Below are 22,398 nucleotides of genomic sequence, written 5' to 3' on the forward strand. Positions count from 1 at the left end.
ACATACTTGGTATTATGAGCAATGGAGAGCTGTTGATAGTATAAAACATTGTGAGAAACAGCTCCCTCTGAGATAACATAGTTTGAATCTGAGAGACTTCATGTCTGAAGCCTTTCTCAGGTATTTGAAACCACACTAATTCTTGCAACAAGTTTTTTTTTTCCATTGTTCTCTTGCAACTTTGATTACCAATTGAGTCACAATTTACACAGATTTGTTATTTTATGCATTTTATGTTGGGATACACCAAGTGAGAATACTGGTCATTGATAATTACCAAACGCGTTCAGTGGCTTTAAAAACTTCTCTTCAAACCTCTTTTGAAGACACAAACTAACCAATAGAGAAAGAATGTTATCACTAATATAAGTCAGAAATATGAACAGTTCTCCATGTTTTTTACTTCACCATTTTTGTTTGTTTTGGGTTCTGTTTTTTTCTTCAAACACAAACATCCACAGACCTACATTACATAAACAGTGTTTAAAGATAATCATGGTAGAAAGCTGTAGTTTGGAGAAAATGAGTTAAACGAATGTCATGAAAATAGTTTATGTCTCAGTGAGACAACAATTATTTTAGCATGTAAAACAGATTAACGCGACTCTTCTGAAAACATTGCTCTGTAAATTTCACCTTTTTTTTCTTCAAAATGTTGGCAACTAATGAAGCTGAAACTTCAGGTATTACATACATCTTCGTTCACAGTGAATATGTTTTCATGTCCTGGCCAGAAAACTTGATTTACCTAAAAGGAACCAAAACACTTATAGAGCGTGGATTTTTTCAAATGGATTGGCCAAACTCTTTTTATTTTCTCTTTGCAGAAATCTCCCGGTCCTTACGGACCGCAAATGTCCTCGATGGGAAACCGTCCCATGGGGCCAGGGAATCAGATGATGGGCGGAGACAGTCGGCAACAGATGGCAATGAATCAACCATTCCCGGGGCAGGCTGGAGCCAATCGTGGGGGTGCGGGCACCGCGGGTGGAGACTTCATGTTCAACAGCCAGATGATGCCCCAGGGGCGAGGGACTCAACTCAGTGGCCCCGGTTATCAAGGCGGGATGGGGCACAGTACCAGCGCCCCGAACGTCTTCAACTTCCAGGAGTTCAACAACCCTGGCGGGATTCCCGGCGGGATGTCTGGCGGGGTTCCCGGCGGGATGACCGGAGGGAACATGCCGGGGGGTAAACCCCAACACATGATGCCTAATGCAGGCATGATGGGACCCTCGCAGCACCAGCCGGGCATGGGGGTAAACCCAAGTATGCCGGGACAGCATAACATTGGCATCAACCCAAACATCCAACGTCCGAATCTCGCCGCCGGTGGCAACCCTCGACAGCAGGCGCCGACTCTCACCAGATCGATGAGCCTTCCTACAACAAACATGATCTCTGGTAACAATCCTGGCGGCAACCCTCCAAACCGCGTTAACCAGTACCACATGCCGCAGCATCAACAACAACAACAACAGCCTGGCTTTCCTGCTGCCGGGTTCCGTGGTAATCAGACCGGGGGGATGCAGCCTCACTTTCCAGGCAACTCCATGGGAATGCAGCCCGGTCAGATGAGTAACACCACAGCCCCCATGTTCTCCTCACCGGCAACGACTTCCCAGATGAGGTGGAGCGGACCCAATGGAGGTATGACCAGAGGACAACAACCCCACCAAGGACAGATGTTTCCTGGGCCAGGAGGAGGGCCTGGAGGAGGGCCCGGGGGAGGGCCGCAATCCAGCGAGATGCTAAGAGGAATGGCCAACTCTGGAGGAGGGGGAGGCGGAACCCAAGAGTTACAGAATATGATGAACAGGAGGCTGAAGAGAGGGGATAGCCTTCCTGCTAATCCTAACATGATGCAGGTCAGAAAAGCAACAAAACCAACGGTAAATATCATTCTCAATTTATAAATGTATTTTAGGATGTTCTTACTTCAGATGGTTGTTTTATTTCTATTTTTTTTTTTAGCCCTTGGGGAAAAGTTAGAAAAACCTTGTTTAAACGTTTGGTAGTCACTTTTAAAATTAATGGCAATACAATTTTTGGTTGGGAGCCTACAGCAGCTTCGAGAATCATTTCATAAGTGTGATTTTGTGAAAAGATTTTTATTGATTTAAAATGAAACTTTAGTTTTGTTGTAAACATCACCAGTCATAGTAAGAAACTTATTTTCCTCTCATGGTGATCTCTTTGGTCCACCCCTGATAAATATGTAACTATTTTGCTCGTTCCAGAACCCACCGAAGTACTCCCTCCAGGGGACTGTCAACCCCTCCATCGCCGTCCCGCCCAATCTGACCGGACAGAACTCCATGAATCTAGGTCAGCAACCCTCGGGGGAAGTACCCAACCCGAGTAACTCCTACCTCGGTACTAGCGCTAGCAATAACAGCGGCAAGAACAGGTGCCCCGTCCCTGGGACCAGCCCCTCCAATTTGGACATGCTCAGTATGTCCATGGAGATGTTTGAACCAGGTATGGGGAACATTTATACCTTCATTTCACAGTATGCCCAAACTCGGCTACTCTTCTAGGCATTTTGGCACTAGCCATTTGTAGCCGCTTTGGTAATTTTAGGAAAAAAGGGTCTCTCTTCTTATTATAATCAGCCTAGTTCTTGACTACTTTCATGGGCTACTTTAGAGGTCCGAGGAGCACATTGCCTTTAAACATCCTAAAATCTTGCCCAAGAAATTAAATGTTAAATATAAAAAAAAAAAAAAAAAAAGTTGTTCATTTTATTTTCATTAGGTATTTTCTTGATCTGTTCTTGACTGTCTTTGACTTAAATAATTGCATTTAATTTGTTTATTGTTCTCCTTTTTCGACCAATATGGAAATTAATGTTGAATTGAATTGAATTGAATAAGCCACTTCGGAATGTCGGCTGCGCACGTCTGTTACTGCTGACAACGCATTTTGTCTATCTCCAATAACCTTTTGACAATACCAGCGGGTATTGTCAAAAGATTACGGGAGATAGACAAAATACGTTGTCAGCAGTAACAGACGTGCGCAGCCGACATGCGCCACTGACATTCCGAAGTGGCTTATTGAATTGAGTTAAATATTCTTCTGATAGATAATTTCTCCTGCTTTAATTCTTTTTTTTTTCTTCTGAACAGAGTTTCCGAAGTCCGATGGTCAGAATCCAATCGCCAGCTCCACCACCAATCCCACCAGTCAACCAGACAGTACCAGCGCAGGTCCATCCCGGCCCGGCCCTGGTGTCGATCCTCTCAAACCCTACGCTGAAATGCAATCCAATGAAGAGGCTAAACTACGATATCAGGTACCAGACGTGAGTTGATCAGGGGATGTGATTTCTCTGTTTTTACCCGGAATTGTTTTATTTTTTATTTTTAACTGATTCAAATGTATGAATGTTATTGGCCCAATGACAAAGGCACTGATGTTAAGGGCATTGAGCTTTATTGTGAAATTTGCTACAGACAGGCCTGTGAAATCTCTGCTTTAAAGCAGATTTCCGCTTTTGTTTTTCATCAGGACAATTTTTTTGTCTCAAAAATTTATTTTTGTTTCTTATTTTTATTCCCTTATATACATGTAAGCTTGCCATGCCTTGAATAAGCTCGGCAACAACATTTTACAACTACAATAATGTAAGATAAGCTTAGTTACTGGATTAACTGGGTGGCCAAATTTGACCAGCAGAAATGCGTGACGGGCGCTCACTTGACGTTACTTAATCATTCTTACTTCATGTAGTGTTTCAGCTCTTTTGATAAAGATCCACTACCACACCTGTAATATAAGAACTAGTTATTATTTATCATTTTGATTCAGGTAAAGTATTCTACTACAGAAAATACATCACCTCCGATACCTACAAATGCATTTAGAATAGAATAGAATAGAATAGAATAGAATGATTTTATTGTCCACGTTAAAAACATAGAAACTTGACATCCACTGGCCAAATTACAAGTATACACAATCAATACAAAAACTATATAAGTTACAAAATAAGATAAGCTAGAAATACAAAGCATTTACAATGCGCAAGCGCAAGCGACTCCGCTGAACAAAAACAAAGCACCCCTCCTTGCACTGCAGGTCCCGTGTGTACACACAAATAACGCCGCTCTTTTTACAGCGCCCATTGTGTCAATTCGGTTTTTTTCCCAAGCTCTCTGCAGACAACGTAGCGTTACACACTATATAGACAAGCAGTCCAGTTCCCGAACAACTCCTTTATGATATCAGAATTGACGAAAGGAAAGAGGAAACCTAACAGAAAATTGAAATGTAGATCCGGCGGTGGTCTTCGCTCGACCCTAGAGCCCGACGTCCATGCAACATTATTTATCATTTTGTTTCATCATTTTTATTCTTCCTCAGGAATTTTATAAGATATCGGGGGCCCAGACAGCACCAGACGCCTGCACCAGAGTCACTAATCTCTTTCGGAACCAACTGACCGGTCAGCCTCTACCCGGACAGGGTAACGGGCGAGGGGTTGGTGGGCCACAAGGTATGGGGAACGCCCCTGGTATGGGAGGACCTGGGATGCAGGGGGGCGGAGTCGGTAATGGGGGGATGGTACCGCAGCAGCAACAACACAACCAGCAACAGTTTGGCAATGATGAGCAGGTGAGCATTCAATGTTCTTAACAGTTTTCTTGTTCAGTCGGCTCTTATTATAAAGAGCATCGTTAAAGGCAGTGGTCACTAGTGATAATTGTCAAAGACTAGTCTTCTCACTTGGGTGTATCTCAACAAATGCATAAAATAACAAACCTGTGAAAATTTGAGCTCAATTGGTCGTCGGTGTTGCGAGATATATAATGAAAGAAGAAAAAAAACTTGTCACACCAGGTTGTGTGCTTTGAGATGCTCGACCTCAAAATCTAATTCTGAGGTCTCAAAATAAAATACGTGGCAAATTACTTTTATCTCGAAAACAACGTTGCTTCAGAGGGAGCTGTTTCTCACAATGTTTTATACTATCAACAGCTCCTAATTACTCGTTAACAAGTAAGGTTTTATGCTTATAAATAATTTGAGTCTCCACCAACAGTGTCCACTGCCCTTAAGAAGAGGTTCTGCTTATAGAAAGTACATTGTGAAATCCTGAGTCTCATTTCTGCTTTGTATTTCTTTGTTTTGATGTCCTCTTATAACAACATTCCTGTTGTGAAGAGGTAGTTTGGTCAGGCTAAGAGACCTTGGCCCAATTTCATAGAGCTGCTAAGCACAAAAATTTGCTTAGCATGAAATTTCTTCCTTGATAAAAACAGGGTAACCAACCAAAATTTTATCTGAATCGTGTGTTAAAGGCAGTGGACACTATTGGTAACTATTCAAAATAATTATTAGCATAAAAAACTTACTTGATTATGAGTGGTTGAGGGGAGAGGTTGATTGTATAAAACATTGAGAGAAACAGCTCCCTCAGAAGTGACGTAGTTTTCGAGAAAGAAGTAATATTCCACGAATTTGATTTCAAAATCTAAAATTTTGAATTTGAGGTCTCAAAATCAAGCATCTGAAAGCACACAACCTCGGGTGACAAGGGTGTGTTTTCTTTCGTTTATATCTCGCAACTTCTGCGACTGTTAGAGCTCAAATCTTCACAGGTTTGTTATTTGATGCATATGTTGAGATACACCAACTGTGAAGACTAGTCTTTGACGATTACCATTCGTGTCCAGTGCCTTTAAGATCATTGTATTTGGTAGCCATTACATGTACTTATCTATCTATTGTTGTGGTTACATTAATCTGACAAATTGTTTTCTGAGATTGTATATTTTGTATCTTCGGTCAATTTGTCTACTTTGTTCTACAATTGTATATTTAATTAAACACTCACAAATAAATTGACACATACATTGTACATATATTAATCAAAATTAATTCACATCTGAATGGAAGATATATCGAGCATTTAAACAAGTAGGTTGCACCGGTTTTAGTAGCCCACATGGCAAGTTGAGAGGTGGTGTTTACTAGTCTGTAGCAGTTTTTACTAGGCAATGTATGCTGGGCTAGTGTTTAGAGCGGCTCTGATAAAGTGGATGGCACAGTTTATAGTTTCCAACAGGGCAAGTTGAGAGGTTGTGTTAACTATTCTGTAGCAGTTTTTACTTGGCAATGTATGCATGGCTAGTTATAGGGGCGAGCCATGTGCAAATGTGGGGAAAAATGCTCAATTGAGTTGTAAGATCTTCTAAAATGTTTTGGGTTGTTTTCTTTCTTTTTTTCTGCAGCAGGATGGAATGGACGGTGATGGTAAATCCAATAACAGTCTTCTGCAGAAACTCCTCCTAGAATGATTTTAAAAGCAAGGATCATCACGAACGGGACACAAAGTAGAAACAACAATTCATCTACGAAGATTTTGTATGGTCGATAATTTTTTGGTTTGCTCACAAACGGTAGGGAGTTTTATAGTCCATAATCACAAGTTCGTGGCAAATTTACATTCAATGTTTTAAATGACACTTTTTTTTTCAAGATTTTTTTTTAAAATGTCGTCTTTGGGGGGGGGGGGGGGGGTTTGTAGGAGGGGTTCTGCATCCAATTGGGCCGCATTTTAGAACGCATGAGGACTGGATTTCCGTTTTTTAGATTTCTGCTGTCGCACTGGAGACTGTAAACAGGCTAAGAGCAAACCAAAAAATAAAATCCTCATATTGTTGTCCCGTCAAGCCATCGCCTAAGGCCGGATCCCAATTGGCGGCTACGGCTACGGCCGGATTGCTGAATCATCATGCATTGAAGTATAGGACGCCCTTAGCAACACCCCCGGCAACAGTCGTAGCCGCAGCCGTAGCCACCAATTCAGACGCGGCTTAAGTGTCAGTGTGCACCAAGCTTCTGATCAGAAGGTTATCGCCAAGTTGTTATCTGGTTGAGATGTATTTTGCGAAAACATGTAAATATTTATTTTATCATTTGGTGTTTTTTTCAGGTGGATTCTAATTGATCATTCTACTCAAACTTATCCAAGTCTATGTTGATTGTGTTTCCTTTAATAATAACAAGATGTACAAATTGTTTGTTAAATAATGATATATAATAATAATAATAACATTGTAGATTGTGCCAACTTTGGGTTGATTTTTAATTGGATATCTGGTTTTATGGCTAGGATTATGACACTGTATAGTGTACAAAATGAGTTTACGAAACGATAAGGGTGGGGGAGTGTGTACATAGATGTGGATTATATATTGATGTCAACAATTTTGATGATCGTGGGTAATTTGGTCTTTTAAGTTTTGGTATCTGGTTCGGACCAGTTTCTTTAATTTTGGTTGTGGTTTAGTTTTCGTTTTATTTTAGTCATATCTGGACGTAACCAGATCTTACCGGTTTTGTCCGGGGTTAAACCAAAAGAAAACAGTGATGATGTATAATCGTGTATGTGTGCTGGGCCTAATTACATGACGGCTGTTAAGTACAAAAAGCTGTTTAGCAAAGGGAAATCTTACTTAGCAGATATAGGTTACCAGTCAATTTGGCATGTAATGTACACTGACTGGTCCCCTGCGAGACAAAATTTGCTAAGCATCGTTTTTTGCTTAACAGCATTTTCGAAATTGGCTCCTGGTAACCGTTGATTAGAAATTCCTTTGAACAATCTGTGCTTAGCTGATTTTTCAAACACAGCAAGTTGAACTTATAAGAGAGCTGATCACACTACCGTGCCTTGCACTTTTAGAAAAATTCTTACATAACATAAAGAGAATTCGTAACTTTTTGATACGTCCATTTTAAGTATGATCCGTACCCCACTTCTTTTCGCCGTCATGGTAACCAAAAACTACTAAATACATTAAGCAATCGATAAGTTGTATTGATCAACAATTCATGTTAAATTGGTTCTAATATTTTGTAAAAGCTTCAAGGTTAAGAGCTCGTTCATTTTTGGTCAGGTGATCTTGAGACTCCCTTTTGGAGACTAAAACAGTATTATTTTTAGTCATACTACACTGGCAAATCTTTTAGTTTCTTTCCAAATCCAAACTCTGAAGACACTTTTGTGACTCTTTTGTGAGACCTTTTAATTAGTTGCAGTTAATTGAGAGACTCCTTACTAAAAGCTTTGCGTTAGTCAAAAAATTCATCCGTTAAAACTATTACAAAATCAATTTCTGAAACGAGTGTAAAAGTTCAGGACTCATGAAGTATAAACGTCTGGGGCTTACTCTAGATAATTTATTCTGTTCATCATAACTGGGCCACATTTCATAGATTTGCTTAAAGGGGCACGTTGCCGTCACTTTGTGGCATAAAAGGAAAACCGTGCAATTTTGAGGCATGTTTGTGTGGATCATTATATTCTACATTTCAATTATCTATTTTAACTAACCATTTGCATTTCATAACAAACGGCTTCAGACGCTTTTCAAAGACCAACTCGACCGATCCAAGGCAACGAGTTCCTTTTGTTCAGGAAGCAGTTACTAATAGAAAAGAAAACGTTCAAGAGGGAAAGCCTGTGAAAACTTTTTAAAAAGTCAAGACTTCTTGGAGTAGTTTGAAGCCTGCCTCAAAGCTTCTACTTATAGGCACTGGGCACCCTTGGTGTCGAAGACCAGTATTTTCACTTGGTGTATCCCAACATTGGACATTTATATGAAAAACACCCTTGTTGCACAAATGTGTGTGCTTTCAGATGTCTGAGAAAAGCTTCAGGCCTGAAGTCTTTCTCAGATTCAATATTTTACTGAGAAATTACCTCTTTCTCAAAACCCACCCTCTGTTGCTTGTTATCACGTAAGTTTTTAAACTAACAAATGTATTGAGAAAATAGAATTAGCTGTTGCAACCAACCAGAAGGACCGATGGTATTAATGCCAAAAATAGTTAATGGCCTGACGATTGAGCAAATACCAAAGGTGTCCTGTGCTTTTAAAATCTCCAATCTACTACAACCAACCAATAAATAAAATGACTATAACTGATACCCAGTGCCTGAGATAGATTTTAACCAAAAACCTGACGCCCACGGATGACTAACTTACCAACACATACTCCTCAAAGGAAAACAAAATTATTGATTATAAAATATATTTATACTATCCCATACAACTCAAAAATGTAATTTATAATTTAATGAATCGTAATGTGTAAGTAAAGTGTACCCATCTTCAACTGTTTGAATTGTTGAGATTTTTTAATTGTAATAATAACGATCAGTGTTTTTTGTAGTTGTTTTGCACTGATGGTAGACTCACATTTTGCCCGTAAAGATGACTAATGTCGTTGTGTTACATTTTGTTCCCTCACATATCTTTAGAAGTTTATAACTTCACATGCAGAAGTACAACTTTTGTCAGCCTAAAATGGTTTACAAAATTAAAGTGCTTTAGTATGACAAGAAAATCCTTCTTAAAAATGTAGGTCTTTCTCAGATTCAAATATTTTACTGAGAAACAACTTCTTTCTCAGAAGCTCAGAAAATCTTTCTTGAAAATGTAGTTTTTTGGGTTTTTTTTCAAATTTCTTTAAGACTTTTTGTGACAAACAAGAAAACAGAACAGACAAAAATATTACGTTGTGGACAGAATTGTAGAAATAGCTGACCATTGCTTGAAGTTCTTCAGAAAATTGTTAATATCTGTTTGCGAGTAATTTTTAGCTCTAGCGTGGTGAGTGTTTGTTTCCGTCATGTGATTTATGTTACTTATACCTTACGATGTGAACAAAAAATCACATTTAAAATAAAATAAAAAATATCATTTTTTTTTTCAGGTGCCAACTTTGTCCAAATTTAGGTGGAGAATTATTTGTAGTGTAGTCAAATAAAGACACCCAAAACAGTTCAGACTGGCAGTTTATCCCCAACAAATATCTCTCACAAGTAATTTGTGTATTTTGGTAGAATTTTCAGAGAGTTTTAACTTGAGATCAGAAACAAGATTGAAAATCATGTGTTTCTAGTTTCTGTAAATTAGACTTGGACTAGTCCATTTGTTTTGTTATTAAAGGGAAAAGATTACAGCAATAAGCTTTTCAAAGTATGGTCAGTAGAGGGCGCTCTGTATGGTTTTTCAATGTTACCGGCTTCTTCGGTGAAAAGGTTGTCAAGTTGCTATCTTTCAAATATTTAGAAACCTCCTTCAGGCATTACGTTGAATTGTTTCAGACTGTTTTTTGTATGTCGGGTAAAACCAAAGACAAAGACACCTGGAGTGCGTTTTGGCGACCCCAACCAAGAACATTGGTCATTGGTTGCGACCCCAACCAAGAACATTGGTCATTGGTTGCGCGTTTTTGTGTGTTCGGTTGAGCGCGGTGACAGTGCGGTTCAGACCAACAGGTAACCGACTTGTTGTCTCGGTTGGGCTTTGGTTGGGGTCGCCAAAACGCACTCCTCATTCAATAGCCCATATGCTCAAGCGCAAGCCTCTCAAATGCCTTTCTGCACAATTTGCCGCTCGCGCCAAGCATACGTGCACGCAGGTCGGACCTTATTTGTCGGGCCTTCGTTGCGTTGTGATTGGTCAATACGCAATGTGGCTGGGCTTAATGGATCGGTCTATTATCAGATAGAGCCTGAATTCAGAGCCCAAGCGAGGGTTTGAGAGGGCCCTGGGTTTTATAGCTGTGCACATCATTGCTTTAAAATCAGTGCGCCATGATAGTTGCTGGTGTTGCTTGTTTTCACCCATAATTCTTTGCGAGCCAATTAAGCGCATTTGAATACATATGTGGCGGTCGACCCTAACGCTTTTCTGCTGAGCAAAGATAAGCGTGTAACCAGTTAAAAATTGTACATAAGATGTGGTATTTTGGCTGGTAACCTATTTCCGGTAAATATTACAGTTTGTTTTGTGCTGAAGCAGCTCTCTGAAGTAAGACTTTTAACTTGACTCAAATCGTGTGTACAGATTGCGTGAATCTGCTGAGCAGGAGAAAGGCGTGTACCTCTCTTAGCGTATTGTAGAGCAGGGAGCCAGTCACAACCATGTGACTAACTCAATATGTCAGCTGGTAACTGTATCTGCTAAGCAAGAAGTATCTGCGTTAAGCAATTCTGTTCAGCCTGGCTTAATGAAAATCCAACCCGCCTGTCTACTGACCACACTGTGAAAATGCTAATGTGTATAAATTGTTTGATTTGTTGCTGTCATTTTCTTGGAAGGAAGAGATGGTATTAAAACCGCATGGTATTTTTTCTTGTGATTGTAAGAAAAAGAAATCATGAAAAAAAAAAAAGATATGGTGGGATGGGAACATTGTATTGATAGTAAAAATTTAACTGAGTCAGAACTGATGTTTATTTCTAATCATTAAAAATAATGACACTCAGTTTGGAAAACTCGGGAGTTGATTGTCGTTTGTTTCTTTTCAGTTGTTGAATTAACCCTGGGGTACGAGTGGGTACATTTGTACCTGCGAGGGTAGAGGTGTTGTGGATGAAAAAGCCATGCCATTCTTTAAACTGTCATTCCAGCACACCACTCTTTAAATCCCTTTCAACTATACTGTAATACTCTCATAGTTAAAACCACAAGTCACCTTGTACTAAGAACATGAAAGCCACAAGTGGCCTTGCACTAGATAGAACATGAAAACCACAAGTCACCTTGTACTAAGAACATGAAAGCCACAAGTGGCCTTGCACTAGATAGAACATGAAAACCACAAGTCACCTTGTACTAAGAACATGAAAGCCACAAGTGGCCTTGCACTAGATAGAACATGAAAGCCACAAGTCACCTTGTACTAAGAACATGAAAGCCACAAGTGGCCTTGCACTAGATAGAACATGAAAACCACAAGTCACCTTGTACTAAGAACATGAAAGCCACAAGTGGCCTTGCACTAGATAGAACATGAAAGCCACAAGTCACCTTGTACTAAGAACATGAAAGCCACAAGTGGCCTTGCACTAAGAACATGTACATGTAAGCCACAAGTGGCCTTGCGCTTAAGAACATGAAAGCCACAAGTCGCCTTGAACTAAGAACACGAAAGCCACACATGGCCTTGTACTAGATTGAACATGAAAGCCACATGACGCCTTGCACTAGATAGAACATGAAAGCCACATGATGCCTTGCACTAGATAGAACATGAAAGCCAAAAGTGGAATTACACCAGAACATGAAAACCACAAGTGGCCTTGCACTAGATGGAACATGAAAGCCACATATTGCAAGTGGCCTTGCACTAAGAACATGAAAGCCACAAGTGGCCTTGCACTAGATAGAACATGAAAGCCACATGTCGCCATGCACTAGATACATGTAGAACATGAAAGCCAAAAGTGGAATTACATTAGAACTTGAAAGCCTTAAGATTGCTCTAGATAGAACATGGAAACCACAAGATTGCACTAGAACATAATAATTAGTGGAATGCACGAACATCCTTAAAGAACAGAGGAGGTGTGCACAAATACACTAAGCAAGCACTGGCTTGTACATCCATAGCCGCCATTTGCACCAATACATCAAAGACACAAAACGTAAGGACTAATTTTTTGACTTTGTACAATCCAATTTTATTTAATATGTCTTGCAAAAAAAAAAAACACTCTGAAAATAAAAAAGTTCTGGACGGCATTGTCCTAAAATAGTAATGGACGGATAATTTCTTGTTACATGCAAAACATATGATACAGAAAAATGCACCTTAGTTTGTTAATAAGACCTGCTGTTTTAAGTTTGGTACATGAACGCATTGTGTAAGATAGTATGTACATGCATCAGGAGGGAATATTAAGATAGTTGGTAATCATGACCACTAACAAAGAAATTCAGTTCAATTTAAAACGTAATGCATGTACATGTGTTTGTAAAAGAAAAATCAAATGACTCAAGTCATACATGTATATTTTATCGTCGAGCAAACTTGAATCCTCTACTCTGATTGATCGATCCGTAGCAACAACTTTGGATGCCACAATAAAAATCGCCAAAGTAGAACTGACAACTCATCTTAAAGACAGTGGAACCAATTGCTAATTGTCAAAGACCAGTCTTCTCACTTGGTGTATCTCAACATATGCATAAAATAACAAACCTGTGAAAATTTGAGCTCAATCGTTCATCAAAGTTGCGAGATAATAATGAAAGAAGAAAACGACCTAGTCACACGAAGTTGTGTGCGTTTAGATGGTTGATTTCGAGACCTCAAGTTTTAAATCTGAGGTCTCGAAATCAAATTCGTTGAAAATTACTTCTTTCTCGAAAACAATGGCACTTCAGAGGGAGCCGTTCCTCACAATGATTTATACTATCAACCTCTCCCCATTACTCGTCACCAAGAAAGGGTTTATGCTAATAATTATTTTGAGTAATTACCAATAGTGTCCACTGCCTTTAAGATGTATCTTAGTGCTATGCAATCTAGCCTAGGGCTGGTATTCACAGAGACTAGAACTCTGTGCCTCAGTCTTTTTGTTTTGTATATATGCATTGGTCTTTATTCAAGCAACTCGCAGCTTCCCATACAACAAGAACAGCACCACCACTGGCGATTTGTGTTATGTACCAAGCTTTGAGTGCCTTGACTGAAGACTAAATATACATGTAACTTGCATTAATAGTAACGATTTAACAACAAAAAATTATCTATATAATTATGGGAACTTCAGAACTATGTACAACATTTATACGTGAAATCGTATATTCACCACCCACAGGGTATCTAAGACATTAAATAGTTCAATAGTTTTTATTTTTGTAAATATTTTATTAGGAAATGTTCCCACTAATATCAACAAACATAAATGAAAATTGGAAGAAGTTTAGTTTGAAAAAGTTTGAAACTGTGTTTGTCCTCGAGGCATTATTTTCTCAAGACTTTATACAGAATTTTTAATCTTAGATAATCTGCGCATCTGTAAGTCTTAATATAAACTCATTTCAACACATAACAAGATTTCAGCAAGTCCTAAAGTAGTATGTGATTTGCATTCATTGTATTACAGCATTTTTCACCCTTCCCATTCAAACTTAAGTTGTCCCAACAGGATAATTTCAGTGACCACTAACTAAGAGCAAGTTCAAGTGCGAACATTTAGTCAACCAATGATTGACCACTGACCAGCAACGTTAATGCGTAGAGTGACGCGTTCACTCGAACAACTCGTTTGAAAGTCTAGTCAGCAATTGGAAACACTTTCGCATTTTCGCTGTAGTGTCGCTAGTTCCCTTCTGCTCTTTACACATGTTGAACAGGCTATTGGGACCAGTGAAGAAGCCACGGTTACGAGGTTGGTTCCAAATGGTCGACCACCGTAGTCAACCAACGGTCGACTAGCCTGGGTTTGAGTCAAATCAGTCAACCTTTAGTTAACCATGGTGCACACTCAAACTTGCTCCATGTTGAGACGGATATTTCCCTGGGTTTATTTCGTGCAGTTTTAAAGACTTTTCTATTTTATTGTCACACTTCAATACCAGTATTGTAAAGGAAACATCCTGAGTTTTTGCCAACCAAGGTTTGAACACTTTTGGAAGCCATAAATGCAAAGCAAAAACAGATTACCACAGTTTGTAAAAATTTTGAGGGAAACTTTTCCCGAGGTGAATTAGAATAATTTACTCTTCAGAAGCTGACTACAGTTAGAATAACTCAAAAGTAAATCCATTGCCTGGGAAAAATAACTATTTGTTGGTGGGTTTTTGTTGGTGGGTCTATAAAGTAGTGAAGTGTTTTTTTGTGCCAAGGTTTAACTTCAGTTGGGTTCAATCACATAAGGCTTCAAGAAAAGGCTGTTCCCAATCCAGATCCAAAGTACATCAGTGGCTGTTCTAATCCCAGGTGAGGAAGCGCATGAACTCAGCGTGTTTTATTCTGCCTTGAGCGTCCCCGCCACACTCTTCAATTAACTGCAAATTGAAAAATATATATAATTATTTGAACAAAGTAAAACATGCAATGTTGTAATGATTAAGTTACGCTTAACAGTTTTAGGAGCTATCAGACAGAGACATTTTTTTCTGCAAACCAATTTTCTCATTAGGGGCACTCTAGAAGGAAATTATCAATTTCTACGGGAGCATTTCAAGGGCACCAAGGCATTGACTAGGGGGAAAGGAGGCAATCGCCTTTGGTGACTCCTCAAAGTATCAGGCCTGAGTGCTTCTATTCAGGGGTGGGCGGCAGGAGAGGGCGAGAAAGAAAACAAAAATCTCAAGACTTACAGCTTCCATGAGGTCATCATCGAGAGGCAGATTTTGTTTCTGGCAGATCTTCTTCAATTCTCCGATATCAACGTAGCCTGAACGGTCTCGATCATATTGTAAGAACGCTTCAGTCAGGGAGTTGAAGTTGATGTAGTTATCTTTCCGCAGCTGAGCTTTAATTTCGTGAATCAGCCTCTTCAGATCACCGGGACTGCAAAAAGAAAAGAAAAAAACATTTTACATTAGATTATAAAGCTACTGCATATGTTTTTGTTTTCTGTGAGCTTTTAGGTTTTCAGCACGAGAGAGCCTTTTTTTGCGCTCTGTATATTCTCTCCATTTTATGGGGAGCACCGTCTTTTACCATCTACAATCCCAGCTATATCTCGTTGGGCCCCCCAGCCCCCTTTCAATGTTAGTTCTGTTTGCACGGATTGCACGGTCTTCTGTGTTCCAGTCAACATTCAGCGGGGGGCCAGGGGAGAGGATGTTTCATGTCAGGGGGAAGTGGACATGGACTGGTTTTATGTACCGTTGGGAATGGGTGGCCCAAGCATTTTGGCCAGGATTGTTGCTAGCTGCTCTTGTCATGCTCCACATACTAGTCATTTTAGAAGGATAGTTTGCAAGAACAGTCTGTGGGTTATGTTTTGTATTTAAACCCTCATTTTATTCACAAAATACAGTCTCCGGGTGTGTAGCCAGCCAAGTGTTGTGCTGTTCTTAACATTACATCCTATCTCGTAAACAACCTTACCTTCTCTTGACTTGCATGGGGGCGCCCTTCACTGATGTCTTCATCGTTGGCTCACCGTAAGATCTCCTCTCTCGGATCGTGTCGATCGTCTTCTGACTCCCTGGAAAGTCGCCGCTGTTTGACTCCAAGTACGACAGCACGTAGTTGTCAGCGTCTGTGATGACGAAGCGATGACTGAAGACCTGGATGACTGCGCCAATGTACATGTCCTGAGGTCCGTAGAACTCGGGGCTCTCCGGGATGGAGTTTGGTTTAGTGACGCGAGTGGGCTCCAGGAACTTCCCACTGATGATGCCTGAGTTCCGCACGGGCGGCTCGAAGATGGTGACCATGTCATCAGCGAGGCGGTAGGAGATGATAAATCGGCGACCGCGATCCTCTGGTTTAACGGAATCCTGATCAAACAATAGAGAATGCAAGATTTAAAGGTCGGGTCATAATTTGGTAGCAACCCAGGGAAAAGAAATTGTTGAAATCTTTAACCAATCATCTACTTGTTATAAAGATTAGGTTAGTAAGCATTCTGCCCAATAATTTTGACCAATGAAGTGCCTACGTTGATCAAAAATCAGTCAAATTTAGTTGAACAATTCAAATTTCCGAAAAAGATTTTGAGATTCATATTTCAGTGGTGTCGGTTTGTGATTGCTGCAGCCAGAGATGCGGTTGGTACCCTGCTGTAACATCGCTAAATATAGATGGACAAATTCATTACTTTAAGAATGTTGTACAACTAGTTCTCTCATAGCGCATTTCACAATAATGTCTCAATGTTCTTTACATTAATCTGTGAAGTTCCCTGCTGTTGATTTCACAAAACTCTTCCTAACTTAAGACTAATCTTAGGACTTAAAACGAGTCCCAGCATGCAGACCTTAAGATCAATCCTAAGTTAGGACGAGTTACTCGTCCTAACGGGAGATAAGACGAGTCCTATCTCTTTGTGAAATTGACCCCTGGTCATTGGGGCAATAACATTCCTTTTTAATCTTTCTGAGCTCCCTGGGGAGTATACAGCCTTGAGCTGTGGTATGGTACATGTGTAGCTTTATTGAATACAATATAATCCTCTATCCTCGCAGGTACCCATTTATGGGTGACTAGAAGCAATTATAGTAAAGCGTCTTGCTCAAAACTCAAATAGTCAATTATATGATACTTACAAGGACTGCTTCAAATCTTAGTTGTTTGTGGTCGTTCTCCAACATCTTAATGAAGTCTTTCTTGGGAGGTTGTGGTACGAGGGAGAGACAAGACTGCAATGAATCCTCCAAGGAACCGAACCCATTATAAGGCGGTAGATTCTGCAAGATGGTAAAGAGAAAAGATCATCGTTATTGTATGTTGCCTTCTTGAATCTTGAATTGTTTTGCGGACTTGTCTTGATGCAACACCCATCATCAAGTACTTCACACACCTATCAAGTTTTTATTGTTGTAACTGGTGTCCCCCTCATTTGCTTTAAAGCAGCTCAATAAAGTTGAGCCCTGGGCCCAATTTCATATCGCTGCTTAACAGTAACAAATTTGCGTGCTTACTGTAGCAGAAAAATTTGCTTAAGCCTTAGCGTATATCACAGGTTAGTAGAAAAATTGGCAGCCATATTGCGCGTTAACCATGGATTTGCATTGTGACGTCATTTATTTTCATGCGGTAAGCACCAGAAGGTAAGCATGCCTTTTCGTGTGCTAACGGTTAGCAGCGCTATGAAATGGAAATCGGACAGTAAGTACAAAATCGGCCGCTAAGCAGCGCTATGAATTTTGGCCCTGGTTGGTGTTACACAACTATGAGGTGAGGGCTTAGGTACCGAGCTACTATAACACTCACCATAGAAGGTAGGTTCTTAGCCGGTCCTTTCACCTCCACTGGGGTGAAATCTTTGAAGCCGTACTTCTGATGCATCCATGCCTTGGTGAACTCATCGGTATCGTAGATCAGGAACGGTCGGTTGTAGATGAAGACTGTCTTGCCGATCCAGAAATCTTGAGGAGTACACCACTGTTTGATTTCATGATCGGACAGTTCCATTACGACGGCGGGGAAGGATGCTGCACGGGAGAACAGTGTGACCAAATTTAAGATAAAACATCCATCTTAAAGGCACTGGACATGTTTGGTAATTGTCAAAGAACAGTATTCTCAGTTGTACATGTAGTATCCCAACCTATGCAAAAACCTGTGAAAATTTGGGCTCATGGTCATCGAATTTGCAAAAGAATAATGAAACGAAAAAACACTTTTGTTGCATTACTTTGTGTGCTTTCAGATAAAAGGCTTCAGCTAAAGTCTTTTATTATTAAAGTGAAAATTAACTCTTTCTCACAAACTACTTTACTTCAAAAGGAAGCCGTTTTTCAAAATGTTTTATACTATCAACATCTCTGCATTGCTTGTTACAAAGTAAGTTTTTATGCAAAGTAAGTTTTATTTTGACTAAATACCAGTAGTGTGGAGGCAGTACATCAATGCCTTGGAGGCTACAGATGGGATTTCCTTAATCAAAGACCTTCAATATCCTGAACTTACATTCAACATTGTAGCGATCCTTTGGCAGCTTTTGACGCTTGAGTAAGAGAGGGAACGGATCGCGACCGTCATTGGGCTCATGAGCTTCCCGAACCTCCACGGTATCATTGACCAGATAGAACTGGATGATGTACGGACGCATCTCACCAAACATACTATCACGATCATCCCATACGCTGTAGAAACGCAGCACCTGATTGGATGAAAAGAATATCGAATGATCATGAGTAACGGTCTGTGGATTAGCTTAGAGCTACAAATCAGGTTGATTGATAGAAAATGGACAAACAAGAAAGGTAGTGAAAGCACTTAAAGATTATAACTAATAAAATTTGAATGCACAAGCTTTCGTAGCAATCACTACTTCATGCAAACGGACAGATTAACACCAGCTTCAAATTCTGAATTAAGCACATGATAAGTTTGACGTCTGGAATATTTAGCGACTGGACGCATTAGAAGTCGAACATTGACTGTTGCAGTCGTTTGGAACAACTCTGGAGCGCCTTGGTTTCAGATATCAGTCTTTTCATGAGCTGAGCCGAAGTATATTTTTGAAAACTTCAGCCCATCACACAATTTTTGAAAATCAAAATTACCTGTCGATCAAGCTCTAGGAACTGTTTGAGCTTGTCAAACGTTGTCTTAGTCTGGTAGGTACGGAGAGCAGCCGACTCCTTGCGGGATTCAATGTATGGGTCGTTTGGAACTCCCTGGGGTGTGTCAAGCTCAATTCCTTCACTTGCCATGTACTCCTGCAAAGAAAAAAAGAAAAAAATTATAATAATAAAAGATTGGACCACGTCAGGTTTTCAGTCAGTTTGACATGTGTAGCTACAAACAGAGAAACTTAACCAAATTATGCCTATACCAAATCAAGTTTGACAGAAAGACACTCTTTTGATTGATAATGAGTAAGTTACACAGTGAAAACAAAATCTTAATTAGCATCTTGGTCCATTTCATGGCTCTGCTGATGCTGAAATTCTGTGCTTATTGCCCATAGGGCTCTCGCACGCGCACGCATGTCGAACCTTGTTGGTCGGACCTTCTTTGCGCTGTGATTGGTCAATACACAATGCGGCGGAGCTTAATGGATCAGTCTATTGGTCTGAGGTTACAAGCAAAATCATGGAAATAGATAAACGCGCAGTAATGCAACAGTGTTTATGATCTGTAAGATGGCAACCCCAGGCAAAGATATTGACAAAACAGGAAGACCCCAAAATTTAGGTGGAGGGTTAAAGTAAGTATTGGTTGCATTGTTTACCTGTGTCCACTTGTCACAGTCTGTGATGTGGAAGATCTTGCCATAGAATGTGACGTTGATGTCTATGTTTAGATCCTTCCAGTGCCAGTAATCTCCCTGGTCATTCTTAGGGAGTCGTTGTCTCTTTATCAGCTTGCCCTGGGGCATTCCTGAAAAATGCAAACGAAAAAATAGTCAGGGGTTGCCCTTATATGGGGTGTCGTGGCCAAGGGGATAAAAGCAGTGGATCAAGCTCTGGTTTTTCTGATCAACAGAATGTGGGTTCGACATTCTGGTCGTGAAACTTAAGCAAGACACTTTACTATGATTGCTTTGTTCTGGTCTGTTGGACTGGACGTTAAGCTGTTGGTTCCGTGTGTTGTACAACGCATGTAAAAGAACCCAGTGCACTTAACGAAAAGAGAGCAAAAGGGTTCGCCCCGATGTTCCTGGTTGTAGAGTGGCTGCATATTGTGCCACAGTACCTTGTAAAGTAAAAGGAGTAGGTCTCATAATTCAATTGTAGCCCGACATACCTTGTAGGAAAATACTGAAAATACTGAAGAGCCGAGCGTCACTGAGTGACGAATATGACAGTTATATACGAAGCCACTATCATGATTGTTTGTGGGATTTGATGTTTGCCAAATAACCATGTGCGTATCTATTGTTTTTTTTTAAGAATATGTCTCGTTTTATAGAAGAAAAGAACTTGTAGTAGAATAGAAAGCAGGACAAGTTCTTAAAAGAACATTATCTACCTAGCAAGTACATGTAGATACACACATTGTGTTACCGCAAACATATTATCATTATTGTTTTGTTTTTACACTTACCACTGTTCTCAACATGAGGCTCAACGACTGAAATACTGTCGTCTTCCAGATAGTAATAAATAATGACTGGACGTACACGGTAATATTCATTGCGGGATTCGTGAACCGTCTGTTGAAAGTAGGCGTCAAACTTCAGCACCTGTAAAAAGTTTACACAAAACAGAAATAAATAGTTTTGGTTAAGTTGGAATTAAAGGGTACCTTTTGTTGAGCAAGTTTTGCTTAACAGAACTGGGCCCAATTTCATGGCTCTGCTTACCGCATAATTCTGCGCTTACGATCATGATTCCCCGCTTACCCCTGATTCCCCGCTTAATTTCTGCGCCAGCCTTGTAAGCATAGCATGCCAAGTAACGTGGAGTACGCACGCGCAAAAGCAAACATTTGCTGCTGACCCGTGAAATACCCTTGCCGTAAGCACAGAATTCCCTACTTCCGAACGCGCCGATCTGTGTTTACGGTAAGCAGAGCCATGAAATTGGGCCCTGGTGCCCCACTTAATTTTTGCTCAGCAAAGAAATTTGTCAAGCGGTATTTTCTGCTTTAAGCAGCTTTATAAAATTGGGCCCTGACGATTTGATCGTTACCTTTTTATCGAATGCGACATGGGCAGGGATGAAGTCCTCTGGTGGGGCTTGCTTGGCTTGACCGTAGGTCAGAGTTGGTCGTTTGTTGTTTAACTCTTCCAGCTCAGCCAGGGAAAGTTGGTTTACTTCGATGGGCTCCCCACCTATACCAACCTCCGGTCGATTGGACAGGGCGTAGCCATTTTTGTAGCCAAGAGACTGTGATCTGTGATATCTCCTCTTCTGTATGGATAAGAAAACAGATTGAATAATTAATTGGCATTTTAATTAATTTGACATTTTTACAACTTTATTTCGACAGTAAACATACATGGTAAACACAGGGCTAGGGTGACAGGCATGAGTCCATCATAAGGTTTATCGCGAATAGCAAAATATCAAGAGAGGGCGTTGTTAAACCCACACAAAGGTATAGGCGTTGCTACGCGAGTCGTAGAAACTGCAATAGAAACCGCCCCATATTCCTTCCCACAATGCATTGCGTTTCTGAATTGCGATAAACCTTATCATGCTTATGACAGGCAAACTAAGTTTTGTGTGTGGTGATAATAAAAGGTGATTGTGTAAATACACTAGAATCCTAGACCTGATAATTTCAAAATCAAGCCGCAATTATAATTACTCATTCGTTCAAACTAAAATAAATAGACGAGAATACAGCGCTGCACGGGCGGCTTCGCAGTCGCAAGTCGGCAGGTTCCGAAACCCGAAAAACCACTCGCATATTCGAGCTTAATTTAACCGTTGAATTATTTGTCCTACATCCTCAAAAAGAATCACAGAAGTAGGCCCTAACTCGACTGTCCTTACTCTATGATCTATAATCTACTAAATAACTTGAATGTTTTCTTACCGTAGGATCTGTGAATGTGTTCCCCGGTAAAAACGGGAGAGCCATTTTTTCACGTTGTCAATCCAAAACTGATTCTCAACGATTTATTTTTCGCGTGTGTTGTGTACATGGTTTCCAACGATGTGACGTCACGTTGCTAGGTCCCGGGCGACCGTCTCACCATAAACTCGTTGTACAAGTCCTTCCTTCATTTCAATTCAACTTTAAATCCATATCTGCAAAATTAATTAGATGCTCTATTGAACAGAAACAGGTAAAAAGGAATGCTTGACAATAACTAAAGGAGACACAGGATGCCCCCTACATTGATATTTTCATCTTTAGTAAAGGTCCTACGCAAGTAAAGTGCGCATTTTTCACGTTCTAGTCCATTCAAAGTTTGATTTATTTTCATAGACATATTGTTCTTTCCAAGTTGTTGATTAAATGTCTTATTAGTTTATTTGTTTGTTTGTATGTTTAATT

General features: G+C 40.1%; 2 protein-coding genes across 11 annotated transcripts in view; one reads left to right on the plus strand and one right to left on the minus strand.

Annotated features, from left to right (window-relative positions):
* Positions 1–11,237, plus strand: part of LOC139949598 (uncharacterized) — a 100,580-nt gene extending 89,343 nt beyond the window's left edge. For 7 of the 10 annotated variants that reach the window (XM_071948010.1, XM_071948019.1, XM_071948016.1 and 4 more), the window contains 5 exons: positions 828–1,892; positions 2,241–2,481; positions 3,132–3,307; positions 4,369–4,620; positions 6,240–11,237. In XM_071948010.1, coding sequence (XP_071804111.1) covers positions 828–1,892; positions 2,241–2,481; positions 3,132–3,307; positions 4,369–4,620; positions 6,240–6,305 — 1,800 coding nt within the window. In that variant the 3' untranslated portion in view covers positions 6,306–11,237. The remainder of the gene's footprint in view (positions 1–827; positions 1,893–2,240; positions 2,482–3,131; positions 3,308–4,368; positions 4,621–6,239) is intronic. The other 3 variants (XM_071948017.1, XM_071948020.1, XM_071948015.1) reach the window with 2 other exon arrangements.
* Positions 11,238–13,549: 2,312 nt separating this feature from the next.
* LOC139949605 (EF-hand domain-containing protein 1-like) lies at positions 13,550–22,077 on the minus strand. The gene is made up of 11 exons (XM_071948029.1): positions 21,934–22,077; positions 21,081–21,302; positions 20,494–20,632; positions 19,679–19,827; positions 19,008–19,163; positions 18,409–18,601; positions 17,710–17,930; positions 17,043–17,183; positions 15,880–16,274; positions 15,141–15,333; positions 13,550–14,825 (listed from the first exon to the last, which is right to left on the minus strand). Exons 1-11 carry the CDS (start codon positions 21,976–21,978, stop codon positions 14,748–14,750), a joined length of 1,932 nt encoding a protein of 643 aa, XP_071804130.1. The 5' UTR covers positions 21,979–22,077; the 3' UTR covers positions 13,550–14,747.
* Between the last annotated feature and the right edge of the window lie 321 nt (positions 22,078–22,398).

Source organism: Asterias amurensis, chromosome 17, assembly GCF_032118995.1.
Source record: "Asterias amurensis chromosome 17, ASM3211899v1".
NCBI classification, from domain to species: domain Eukaryota; kingdom Metazoa; phylum Echinodermata; class Asteroidea; order Forcipulatida; family Asteriidae; genus Asterias; species Asterias amurensis.

Bases quoted from the DNA above. Each gene is read 5' to 3' on its own strand.
- LOC139949605 (XM_071948029.1), bottom strand. From the start codon at position 21,978: ATGGCTCTCCCGTTTTTACCGGGGAACACATTCACAGATCCTACG. The intron at 19,828-20,493 runs GTAAGTGTAAAA...TGCATTTTTCAG, and splicing joins GCCTCATGTTGAGAACAGTG to GAATGCCCCAGGGCAAGCTG. The intron at 17,931-18,408 runs GTAAGTTCAGGA...TCTCCCGTGCAG, and splicing joins GGATCGCTACAATGTTGAAT to CATCCTTCCCCGCCGTCGTA.